The sequence below is a fragment of the Oncorhynchus clarkii genome, chromosome 13 (assembly GCF_045791955.1).
Source record: "Oncorhynchus clarkii lewisi isolate Uvic-CL-2024 chromosome 13, UVic_Ocla_1.0, whole genome shotgun sequence".
NCBI classification, from domain to species: domain Eukaryota; kingdom Metazoa; phylum Chordata; class Actinopteri; order Salmoniformes; family Salmonidae; genus Oncorhynchus; species Oncorhynchus clarkii.
This window is the reverse complement of record NC_092159.1, coordinates 63,755,418-63,768,659: the sequence shown is the minus strand read 5'-3', so window position 1 is coordinate 63,768,659 and position 13,242 is coordinate 63,755,418. Positions and strand designations below refer to the sequence as shown.

General features: G+C 46.3%; 1 protein-coding gene across 1 annotated transcript in view; it reads right to left on the bottom strand.

The window, feature by feature from the left end:
* Positions 1-2,429: 2,429 nt before the first annotated feature.
* Positions 2,430-13,242, bottom strand: part of LOC139365255 (polycomb protein suz12-A-like) — a 40,943-nt gene continuing 30,130 nt past the window's right edge. The window contains exons 10-16 of the mRNA XM_071102762.1: positions 12,781-12,964; positions 11,036-11,127; positions 9,337-9,480; positions 8,847-9,004; positions 6,608-6,806; positions 5,083-5,162; positions 2,430-3,586 (exon numbers count right to left, since the gene is read on the bottom strand). Coding sequence (XP_070958863.1) covers positions 3,172-3,586; positions 5,083-5,162; positions 6,608-6,806; positions 8,847-9,004; positions 9,337-9,480; positions 11,036-11,127; positions 12,781-12,964 — 1,272 coding nt within the window. The 3' untranslated portion in view covers positions 2,430-3,171. The remainder of the gene's footprint in view (positions 3,587-5,082; positions 5,163-6,607; positions 6,807-8,846; positions 9,005-9,336; positions 9,481-11,035; positions 11,128-12,780; positions 12,965-13,242) is intronic.

Here is a 13,242-nt window from a genome sequence, read left to right as displayed (position 1 = left end):
TTTGACCAGGGCCCGTCCTCCCCAATTAAAAGGTGCCACCAACTTCCTGTGGTCCATGCTACTTTTGACCAGGGCCCGTCCTCCCCAATTAAAGGTGCCACCAACCTCCTGTGGTCTATGCTACTTTTGACCAGGGCTCTATGGTACACTATATATATATAGGAAATAAGATGCTAATTGGGACAGTTTCACAGGTGAGGAAAACAGTAGATCCAACTCCCTTTGGCCAGGAAACCCAACAACATTTAACTCTCCACTGTAATACTTACTACAGTTGATGTCCAGCAGGTCAACATGTCACCTTTCTGAAGACCGTGCCCAAATTACTCCAACATAGTAAGAGTGCGTGCCAAATGGCACCTTATTCCCTATAAGTAGTGCACTACCCTATGGACCCTGGTCAAAAGTAGTATACCAGATAGGGAACCATTCGGGACATTGCCCAAAAGCAGTGAGTGGATGCGGGTGCTGCACGGTTTCAGCTTGATGATGAATGTGGTCATGCAGTGTAACTGAACCTTGACCTAATGACCTGACAACCTCAAAAAGGTTACAGATGACTGAGATCTGTGCTCGCTGAGGGCCTGAATCATCTGTCTAGTAGCACCATTGGATCCTGTGACTGACTTGAGTGCTAACCAGACCTGAGTTCAAATACTTGATCAGTGCTTGATTGAGCTTGCCTGGCTTAAATGGACCTAAAAGACTAGTCCCAAAACTGCAACTCCCCTCCCATCTAGCACTCCAGGCAGGCTAGAGCAAACGTTAAAGACTCCAAATAGTATTTAAACAGAGGTCTGACAGCAATACACATTTAGTTTAGGATGGGGGGGGGGCAAAGTGATGTTTCTACCCTGAGCCAGACACCTTCTAGTCCAACACTGTTTCCAAGAGCTGGACTTCAGTCCCTCAAGTTTAGTCTCAAAATGGCCCCCATAGTAATAAACATAACAACCAAATATTCAAATTCAGAATGCATCATCATCAACCATTCCCCTTGTAAAAAAAATTAAAACAATACAATACAGCAGAGTCTGTCCGTCATCAGGGTTGTATTCATTAGTGCACACTGTAGCAAAAACGTCTAGCAAACGAAAACAAACGTTTATATTGTTCAGGTAGTCCATCCCAAGTGAAGACGACCCAAGTCTTTTCGGTTCGTCTCTATATATATATTTATATATTTTTAAACGAGTTTGTCCCAAAGCAAATATCCCAAATGACACCCTATTTCCTGTCTAGTGCACAGACACCCAAGTCTGTCTCAAACAGGCACCTGAGACAAGACAGGTGCTAAAGTAGGTTGGACCAGTGAGGATGGACACTACTGATGAACCAGTGAGGATGGACAGTACTGATGAACCAGTGAGGATGGACACAGTACTGATGAACCAGTGAGGATGGACACTACTGATGAACCAGTGAGGATGGACACTACTGATGATATCCTATTCCATATATCAGCGGTTCCCAAACTGTGGGGCGCGGCCCCCTAGGGGGAACTCAGAAAGTTGTAATAGTAGAACACACAAGGTGACGTGTGGAAACAGGTTATTGCATCATCAGTTCCTCTTCATCATGTCATTACATTACTTAGAGAGATATAACTTGTCAGAAATGTCCAGCCCACGTCAGCTAACGGTTGTTTTTTTTAGCTCATAGACATACATTTTTTTGTCACTCAAATATCACAAGAAAACACATTAGACATGGCAAAACGTATAGAAATGCAAGGAAATAAGCTTTCAAATCTGCAACATTTTAGGGGTGTGAACCGTTTGGGTCATGAACAGTGCTTGTGCCCATAGAAATGGATGTTCCCCAATGCTGGAAGAGGGACCTGAGTGAAACAGTTTGGGAACCACTGATCTATATATATAGGGACCCTATGGGCCTCGGCCTAGAGTACTAAAGCCTTGTAACAGCCAGAACGGACCAGAGGGCAGGAGCCCACCTCCTGCTTCTGTAGTGAGGCAGCTTGATGTACAAGTACACCTCCTGGACAGAATGATAGTCTATAGCAGACAGCTTGATGTACAAGTACACCTCCTGGACAGAATGCTAGTCTATAGCAGACAGCTTGATGTACAAGTACACCTCCTGGACAGAATGCTAGTCTATAGCAGACAGCTTGATGTACAAGTACACCTCCTGGACAGAATGCTAGTCTATAGCAGACAGCTTGATGTACAAGTACACCTCCTGGACAGAATGCTAGTCTATAGCAGACAGCTTGATGTACAAGTACATCCCTTGGACAGAATGCTAGTCTATAGCAGACAGCTTGATGTACAAGTACACCTCCTGGACAGAATGCTAGTCTATAGCAGACAGCTTGATGTACAAGTACACCTCCTGGACAGAATGCTAGTCTATAGCAGACAGCTTGATGTACAAGTACCACTCCTGGAAAGAATGCTAGTCTATAGCAGACAGCTTGATGTACAAGTACACCTCCTGGACAGAATGCTAGTCTATAGCAGACAGCTTGATGTACAAGTACATCCCCTAGTCTATAGCAGACAGCTTGATGTACAAGTACACCTCCTGGACAGAATGCTAATCTATAGCAGACAGCTTGATGTACAAGTACACCTCCTGGACAGAATGCTAATCTATAGCAGACAGCTTGATGTACAAGTACATCCCCTGGACAGAATGCTAGTCTATAGCAGACAGCTTGATGTACAAGTACATCCCCTAGTCTATAGCAGACAGCTTGATGTACAAGTACACCCCCTAGTCTATAGCAGGGCCTGGTAAAAAGTAGTGCACACTAGTATAGAGGAATATGGTGCCAGTTGGGACTAAGTTATTGCTAAAGTGATGCGTTTACAGACCTCATGGTCACTGTAACATCAGTCTAATGACATCAAAGCAAGACTGAATAACCAGACATGGGGGAAAACTAGACCAAGGTTTCCCTACTATAACCAGTGGGACTCTGTGTGTGTGTGTGTGTGTGTCCAAATTGACTTAAATGATTCTGGCCCACCACCTCTATAAGGTAAACCCAACACCCAGTGCTTGTTTGGAATGATGTCATCATGAGTCTCTCTTATTATTCCCTCCAATCACCACCAACACACCCTCTTTCACCCTCCACTCAGCCAATCACCGGGCATCATTTTAGATACTCATCACTCCTCCAGGAGAGGGCCGGAGGGTACCTCACAACTTATGCCTCTTGCTCGGCCTGGACGTTTCCACAGCAACAGAACTACCAGCTTCATCGCCATCGCCGATGACGATTCCATTCGCGCGGCCATTACCATGGTTACTCTTACCATCCGTGTGGTCGTCATTACATGTGGCATAGTCGGGTTGCAGCTCAGACGGAGACTCCAGCGCTGTCACCCAATACTCTCCTCCATCCCCCTCTCCATCTTCCTGCCGCTGGGTCTGCTGGATGTGTCGGAGGCGTGTCATGGCCTGGTTGATGGTTGTCGTGGTAACCAGTTTAAAGTCATGCATGCTGACCAGGTGTAACAGGAAGTTCTTACAGAGGTTCTTCCTGGCAATGTACGCTCCGCAACCTTCCACAAACGCCAGACAGGCTCCGTTCATCTGGTTATCTGCTATGTAGCTGAGGGGCAGAGAGAGAGAGTGGGGGGAGAGAGAGAGGGGAGGGGAGAGAGAGAGGGGAGAGAGAGAGAGGGGAGAGAGAGAGAGGGGGGGAAGAGAGAGAGAGGGGGAAGAGAGAGAGGGGAGGGGGAAGAGAGAAGGGGGAAGAGAGAGAGAAGGGGGAAGAGAGAGATAGAAGGGGGAAGAGAGAGAGAGAAGGGGAAAGAGAGAGAGAGAAGGGGGAAGAGAGAGAGAGAAGGGGGAAGAGAGAGAGAGAAGGGGGAAGAGAGAGAGGGGAGGGGAGAGAGGGGGGGGGGGGAGAGAGAGAGAGGAGGGGGATTAGAGTAGGGACGTCAAACGTTCAGCCTGCGCCACAGACACTATGGAGCCTCTAGTCGAGAGCGCCTGGTTCATACGAATTCATTTGGGGGCAGCAGATAGCCTAGTGGTTAGAGCGTTGGGCCAGTAACCGAAAGGTTGCTAGATTGAATCCCCGAGCTGACAAGGAAAGAACCTGTCGTTCTGCCCCTGAACAAGGCAGTTAACCCACTGTTCCTAGGCTGTCATTGAAAATAAGAATTTGTTCTTAACCGACTTGCCAAGTTAAATAAAAAATACAAATAATACAGAGATTCTGTTGAGATTGAGAGCATTTTTAAACTCTAAATGAGTGAGAAATAGATGTCATTAAGCAGGTTTCCATCCAATGTGGAAGTAAACTTGGGAGTCATGCGACAAGTCATACGATTCACAGTTTAAGCTACAGATTTAATAAGTGATGAACTTCACAGGGAGGTGAAAGTGCACGGTGATGAACTTCACAGGGAGGTGAAAGTGCACGGTGATGAACTTCACAGGGAGGTGAAAGTGCACGGTGATGAACTTGATGCTCCTTCACAATAAATATCCAGGGTCATTTGACCCCTCCCCCCAAAAAGAAATCTAGCCCTTATCCATAATAATCTCATCATGTCGGCTAACCTCACACTGTATGTGCCAGCTGTTGGCTCAAGTGCACAAGCCAAGACCACAGCAAAGTCTTATAGAGAACGACACACAGCAACGTCTAGAGAACGACACACAGCAACGTCTGATGATGCTTTAGAGAACGACACACAGCAACGTCTGATGATGCTTTAGAGAACGACACACAGCAACGTCTAGAGAACGACACACAGCAACGTCTGATGATGCTTTAGAGAACGACACACAGCAACGTCTAGAGAACGACACACAGCAACGTCTAGAGAACGACACATAGCAACGTCTGATGAACCTCTAGAGAACGACACACAGCAACGTCTAGAGAACGCCACACAGCAACGTCTAGAGAACGACACATAGCAACGTCTGATGAACCTCTAGAGAACGACACACAGCAACGTCTAGAGAACGCCACACAGCAACGTCTAGAGAACGACACACAGCAACGTCTAGAGAACGACACACAGCAACGTCTGATGATGCTTTAAACAGAGGCTGTATAACGAGGCCAGGGCTTTAACGTGGGGTACGTACCCATACTTCATAACGTGAAGGTTCCATAGCTTCATCACCTCCTTCTCTCCATCGTTCACGTCTGTAAACTCCTGGATTTGCTGTAGACAGAACAACAGTCAGAGTGGATCCAGAGTCAAGTTGGAGACTCCAAACCCAATATCAGTGTGGCTCTGTTGTAATGGTAGACCTGGGTTTGTATTGGCCTAATACCTACAGTCTGTACTGGTGCAGAGTAGACCTGGGTTTGTATGGGCCTAATACCTACAGTCTGTACTGGTGCAGAGTAGACCTGGGTTTGTATGGGCCTAATACCTACAGTCTGTACTGATGCAGAGTAGACCTGGGTTTGTATTGGCCTAATACCTACAGTCTGTACTGGTGCAGAGTAGACCTGGGTTTGTATTGGCCTAATACCTACAGTCTGTACTGGTGCAGAGTAGACCTGGGTTTGTATGGGCCTAATACCTACAGTCTGTACTGGTGCAGAGTAGACCTGGGTTTGTATTGGCCTAATACCTACAGTCTGTACTGATGCAGAGTAGACCTGGGTTTGTATTGGCCTAATACCTACAGTCTGTACTGATGCAGAGTAGACCTGGGTTTGTATGGGCCTAAAAACTACAGTCTGTAATGTGGTAGCTACCTGCTCAGTGTGTATCTCACCATGTGTGGTAGCTAGCTACCTGCTCAGTGTGTATCTCACCATGTGTGGTAGCTAGCTACCTGCTCAGTGTGTATCTCACCATGTGTGGTAGCTAGCTACCTGCTCAGTGTGTATCTCACCATGTGTGGTAGCTAGCTACCTGCTCAGTGTGTATCTCACCATGTGTGGTAGCTAGCTACCTGCTCAGTGTGTATCTCACCATGTGTGGTAGCTAGCTACCTGCTCAGTGTGTATCTCACCATGTGTGGTAGCTAGCTACCTGCTCAGTGTGTATCTCACCATGTGTGGTAGCTAGCTACCTGCTCAGTGTGTATCTCACCATGTGTGGTAGCTAGCTACCTGCTCAGTGTGTATCTCACCATGTGTGGTAGCTAGCTACCTGCTCAGTGTGTATCTCACCATGTGTGGTAGCTAGCTACCTGCTCAGTGTGTATCTCACCATGTGTGGTAGCTAGCTACCTGCTCAGTGTGTATCTCACCATGTGTGGTAGCTAGCTACCTGCTCAGTGTGTATCTCACCATGTGTGGTAGCTAGCTACCTGCTCAGTGTGTATCTCACCATGTGTGGTAGCTAGCTACCTGCTCAGTGTGTATCTCACCATGTGTGGTAGCTAGCTACCTGCTCAGTGTGTATCTCACCATGTGTGGTAGCTAGCTACCTGCTCAGTGTGTATCTCACCATGTGTGGTAGCTAGCTACCTGCTCAGTGTGTATCTCACCATGTGTGGTAGCTAGCTACCTGCTCAGTGTGTATCTCACCATGTGTGGTAGCTAGCTACCTGCTCAGTGTGTATCTCACCATGTGTGGTAGCTACCTGCTCAGTGTGTATCTCACCATGTGTGGTAGCTACCTGCTCAGCGTGTGTTTGCGTCTCTCACCATGATGGTCCTCTCTCGGAGCCAGAAGGGGTCCGTCTCATCCTCACTGTCGTGATCTACCTCCTGTGGTGTTTTGGGGGTACAGCTGTCTGAGCGGAAGTAGAGGCGGTTGTGACCAGGGATGATTCTCTGCTGGTCTCCCTCTCCTCCATCAGCCTCCAGGAACTCACACAGACTGGGGGGGAGGAGACGCTTCGGTCTGGGGGGAGGAGAGGGAGGGGTTAGTAAGTGACTGTCAATTGTACCTGAATACATACATGCTTTAGCCTACAGGAAGAGAGGAGATGGGTAGGGGGAGAATGAATACATATAAATATGAGTGAGAGGAGAGAGAGGTAAAGATCCTACAGGAAGGAGAACAGAAGAGAGGGAAAGATCCTACAGGAAGGAGAACAGAAGAGAGGGAAAGATCCTACAGGAAGGAGAACAGAAGAGAGGGAAAGAGAGAGAGGTAAAGATCCTACAGGAAGGAGAACAGAAGAGAGGGAAAGATCCTACAGGAAGGAGAACAGAAGAGAGGGAAAGAGAGAGAGGTAAAGATCCTATAGGAAGGAGAACAGAAGAGAGGGAAAGAGAGAGGTAAAGATCCTATAGGAAGGAGAACAGAAGAGAGGGAAAGAGAGAGAGGTAAAGATCCTACAGGAAGGAGAACAGAAGAGAGGTAAAGAGAGAGGTAAAGATCCTACAGGAAGGAGAACAGAGGAGAGGTAAAGAGAGAGAGGTAAAGATCCTACTGGAAGGAGAACAGAAGAGAGGTAAAGAGAGAGGTAAAGATCCTACAGGAAGGAGAACAGAGGAGAGGTAAAGAGAGAGACGTAAAGATCCTACTGGAAGGAGAACAGAGGAGAGGTAAAGATCCTACTGGAAGGAGAACAGAAGAGATGGAAAGAGAGAGGTAAAGATCCTACTGGAAGGAGAACAGAGGAGAGGTAAAGAGAGAGAGGTAAAGATCCTACAGGAAGGAGAACAGAGGAGAGGTAAAGATCCTACAGGAAGGAGAACAGAAGAGATGGAAAGAGAGAGAGGTAAAGATCCTACTGGAAGAACAGAAGAGAGGTAAAGAGAGAGAGGTAAAGATCCTACAGGAAGGAGAACAGAAGAGAGGTAAAGATCCTACAGGAAGGAGAACAGAGGAGAGGGAAAGAGAGAGAGGTAAAGATCCTACAGGAAGGAGAACAGAAGAGAGGTAAAGATCCTACAGGAAGGAGAACAGAAGAGATGGAAAGAGAGAGGTAAAGATCCTACTGGAAGGAGAACAGAAGAGAGTTAAAGATCCTACAGGAAGGAGAACAGAGGAGAGGTAAAGAGAGAGAGGTAAAGATCCTACAGGAAGGAGAACAGAGGAGAGGTAAAGAGAGAGAGGTAAAGATCCTACTGGAAGGAGAACAGAGGAGAGGGAAAGAGAGAGGTAAAGATCCTACAGGAAAGAGAACAGAAGAGAGGGAAAGAGAGAGGTAAAGATGGATGTTCAAAGCAGCACTTATTTCTCAATGGCAGAAACACATATAGTAGTAACTTAGAGCACCCCAAGAAAACATTCCCAAATTACAAACTCTAAAATCAATTGTTATAATATGTTGTTCTAAAAGTTGGGTTTGAGGTTCTTTCCAAATCAGTTCTAACTTTGGAAAAAATCCTACAACGTCCCGTGGTCAGATTTTTTAAAGATTGTGAGAATGATGCGGAAGAATTGGTCCCACACTGCTAACCTTATGCCTAACCTTGACCTTAAATGAAGACCAAAAAGCACATTTTCAGGAATTTATAGGATAAAGACAATTTTGACTTTGTGTCTGTGGTACACTATATACACAAAAGTATGTGGACACCCATTCAAATGAGTGGATTGGTCTATTTCAGCCACACCGGTTGCTGACAGGTGTATAAAAATCAAGCAAACAGCCATGCAATCTCCATAGACAAACACTGGCAGTAGAATGGCCTTACTGAAGAGCTCAGTGACATTCAAAGTGGTACTGTCCTAGGAGGCCACCTTTCCAACAAGTCGGTTCGTCAAATTTGTGCCCTGGTCAACTGTTAGTACTGTTATTGTGAAGTGGAAATGTCTAGTAGCAACAACGGCTCAGCCGCGAAGTGGTAGGCAACACGAGCTCACAGAAAGAGACCGGCGAGTGCTGAAACGTGTACTGCCTGCAGATGAAGGTGTGTGTGTCTGTCTGTCTGCGTTACCTGCAGATGTAGGTGTGTGTGTGTGACCCAGACGTGTGTACCCAGTTACCTGCAGACGAGGATGTGTGTGACGGGGGATCTCTTGACGGGTCCGTTCCTGCTGAAGGCGAAGCCGGGCTGACTGTGAATATCCCGAGGATTCCCAGCGTGCACCCCGTCGTAACGCTCATTAATAGACACGTCTATCCTAGCTCCTTTAGGGTGGGGCTGGTGAGGTCATAGGACATGTCAATCACAACGGACCTGTATAGTTTAATAACCAGCCCTTATTCAGCCCCCAATATGTACAGCTCCTGACAGTACAACCCCCACCCCCCCCCGGTCTCTCTCACCTCCTAGGCTGTTTACACAGCCAGCCCAATTATTGGCAAAATATCAGAATTGGGCTGCCTGTCTAAATGCAGTCATAGTTGAAGATTAATCTGCTGTGGGCCAGTTTGAGGAGACTGTAGTCCTCTACAGTTCAGAGTGCACCACACACACACACACCCTGTCTCTGGGTCTCTCTCTCTCTCTCTCTCGCTTCCCCTCGTTCTCACCACGTAGTTGAAGATGAATCTGCTATGGGCCAGTTTGAGGTGTTTGAGGAGACTGTAGAGTCTCCTACAGTTCAGAGTGCACCAGGGACAGTGGAGGTCATCTCTAGCCTCGGTCTGCTGCTGTGTGTTGTGGTTATACAGGAACTAGAGACAGAAGGAGAGAGAGGGAGGGAGAGAGAGAAGGAGAGAGAGGGAGAGAGAGAGGGAGAGAGAGAGGGAGAGAGAGAGGGAGAGAGAGAGGGAGAGAGAGGGAGGGGGAGGGAGGGGGAGAGGGAGAGAGAGAGGGGGAGGGAGGGAGAGAGAGGGGGGGAGGGGGAGGGAGAGAGAGGGGGGGGAGGGGGAGGGAGGGAGAGAAAGAGGGGTGAGGGAGGGAGGGAGGGAGAGAGGGGTGAGGGAGGGAGGGGTGAGGGAGGGAGGGAGGGAGTGTGAGAAGGATATAGACTATGTAATTCTACACAAAAGGTCAGCCAGTCTGACCATAGAGTATGAGTCAGTAGAAACTATGAAACTCGCCATCATAGACAGCCAAGTCTGAAATACATTGTACCAAATGGGACCCTATTGCCTATATAGTGAACCATGGGCCCTGGTCAAATGAAGGGCACTATATAGGGAACAGGATGCAGACGTGCTTTAAAGGACCAGGTCTCTAATACCATCCACCTCCCAGTCAGACCTGTTATAAAGGACCAGGTCTCTCATACCATCCACCCCCCAGTCAGACCTGTTATAAAGGACCAGGTCTCTCATACCATCCACCCCCCAGTCAGACCTGTTATAAAGGACCAGGTCTCTCATACCATCCACCCCCCAGTCAGACCTGTTATAAAGGACCAGGTCTCTAATACCATCCACCTCCAGTCAGACCTGTTATAAAGGACCAGGTGTCTAATACCATCCACCCCCCAGTCAGACCTGTTATAAAGGACCAGGTCTCTCATACCATCCACCCCCAGTCAGACCTGTTATAAAGGACCAGGTCTCTCATACCATCCACCCCCAGTCAGACCTGTTATAAAGGACCAGGTCTCTCATACCATCCACCCCCCAGTCAGACCTGTTATAAAGGACCAGGTCTCTAATAACCCCCAGTCAGACCTGTTATAAAGGACTAGGTCTCTAATAACCCCCAGTCAGACCTGTTATAAAGGACCAGGTCTCTAATAACCCCCAGTCAGACCTGTTATAAAGGACTAGGTCTCTAATAACCCCCAGTCAGACCTGTTATAAAGGACCAGGTCTCTAATAACCCCCAGTCAGACCTGTTATAAAGGACCAGGTCTCTAATAACCTCCAGTCAGACCTGCTATAAAGGACCAGGTCTCTCATACCATCCACCCCCCAGTCAGACCTGTTATAAAGGACCAGGTCTCTCATACCATCCACCCCCCAGTCAGACCTGTTATAAAGGACCAGGTCTCTCATACCATCCACCCCCCAGTCAGACCTGTTATAAAGGACCAGGTCTCTCATACCATCCACCCCCCGTCAGACCTGTTATAAAGGACCAGGTCTCTCATACCATCCACCTCCCAGTCAGACCTGTTATAAAGGACTAGGTCTCTCATACCATCCACCTCCAGTCAGACACATAACAAGAGAACAAAAGACAAGCACAACACAACTGTGATTCAGACATGGATTGCACAATGCAATCTGCTCTAAAGTCAAGAATACAAGTGGTGTTTCTCCCTCTCACCTGGTAGAATATGCGTAGATTGTCACTTGGTTCCTCAAGTGTGTGTTCTTGTTTCATCTGAAACTCTGAACTGCTGAAGGAGTCTTTCACAGCTACAGAGAGAGGGAAGAAACGTGTTCCACGTTTAAAGGGATTCTTTAAGGTGTTCCATGTTTAAAGGGATTCTTTAATGTGTACCATGTTTAAAGGGATTCTTTAAGGTGTTCCACGTTTAAAGGGATTCTTTAAGGTGTTCCACGTTTAAAGGGATTCTTTAAGGTGTTCCATGTTTAAAGGGATTCTTTAAGGTGTTCCATGTTTAAAGGGATTCTTTAAGGTGTTCCATGTTTAAAGGGATTCTTTAAGGTGTTCCATGTTTAAAGGGATTATTTAACGTGTACCATGTTTAAAGGGATTCTTTAACGTGTTCCATGTTTAAAGGGATTCTTTAAGGTGTTCCACGTTTAAAGGGATTCTTTAAGGTGTTCCATGTTTAAAGGGATTCTTTAATGTGTACCATGTTTAAAGGGATTCTTTAAGGTGTTCCACGTTTAAAGGGATTCTTTAAGGTGTTCCACGTTTAAAGGGATTCTTTAAGGTGTTCCATGTTTAAAGGGATTCTTTAAGGTGTTCCATGTTTAAAGGGATTCTTTAAGGTGTTCCATGTTTAAAGGGATTCTTTAAGGTGTTCCATGTTTAAAGGGATTATTTAATGTGTACCATGTTTAAAGGGATTCTTTAACGTGTTCCATGTTTAAAGGGATTCTTTAAGGTGTTCCACGTTTAAAGGGATTCTTTAAGGTGTTCCATGTTTAAAGGGATTATTTAATGTGTACCATGTTTAAAGGGATTCTTTAAGGTGTTCCATGTTTAAAGGGATTATTTAATGTGTACCATGTTTAAAGGGATTCTTTAACGTGTTCCATGTTTAAAGGGATTATTTAATGTGTACCATGTTTAAAGGGATTCTTTAACGTGTTCCATGTTTAAAGGGATTCTTTAAGGTGTTCCACGTTTAAAGGGATTCTTTAAGGTGTTCCAGGTTTAAAGGGATTCTTTAATGTGTACCATGTTTAAAGGGATTCTTTAAGGTGTTCCACGTTTAAAGGGATTCTTTAAGGTGTTCCATGTTTAAAGGGATTCTTTAAGGTGTTCCATGTTTAAAGGGATTCTTTAAGGTGTTCCATGTTTAAAGGGATTCTTTAAGGTGTTCCATGTTTAAAGGGATTCTTTAAGGTGTTCCATGTTTAAAGGGATTCTTTAAGGTGTTCCATGTTTAAAGGGATTCTTTAAGGTGTTCCATGTTTAAAGGGATTCTTTAAGGTGTTCCACGTTTAAAGGGATTCTTTAATGTGTACCATGTTTAAAGGGATTCTTTAATGTGTACCATGTTTAAAGGGATACTTCAGGATTTTGGTAATGAGGCCCTTTATCGACTTCCCCAGAAATCAGATCAACTCGTGGATACTACTTTTATTTCTCGGTGTCCAGTATGAAGGATCTTGCTAACTATCACTGGCACAATTGCTAACTAATGTTCGATAGCAGATACCACAGACTTCCAGTCATTGTGCTAACGCTAGTTAGCATTGGCTCACAAAACTACCTCTTAACTTCCTTTAAACCGGACGCAAAGACATCAAAATGATATTCATTTAAACATGGTATATGTTAAAGTATCCCTTTAAATTGACACCATTTAGTGAGCTTCTACAAATTACAACAGTCCGCCTGTGTGCGAGTGCGTCGTCCGGCCCGTGTCTCACCTACGGTCTGAGTGGGTCTGAGGGAGCAGGGCTTAGGGTCGGAGGTCAGGCTGCTAGCGTCAGCGTTCCGTGTGGCGAGGGGTTTGGCCACAGGGGCCGTCGACCTATCACTGGGCTCGCCTGTCCAACGCAGTGTGAACTGGAGAGTAGGACCCTTGGAGAACGTCTCAAACGGAGGGAGGAGCTACAGAAAGTGGGGGAGGGAGAGAGAGAGAGACAAAGACATGAGTAAAGGGAAGTGCTGACCTCTTCCTGTCTGTTCAGAGAGGAAGACCAGGGGCCTGGGAAGAGGAATTACACACTAGTGATGCACCCTATACAAAACTTCTGTACTTTTTTTATACAATAATTTTATTTTCGGTAATTTGTTTATCAACGCAGTCGATGTCCCCCACGGAGTGCACCGTGCCTGTCGCCACTTAGCCTGTACTTGAAGTCTAGGCTGCATCATGTTAACTCTCC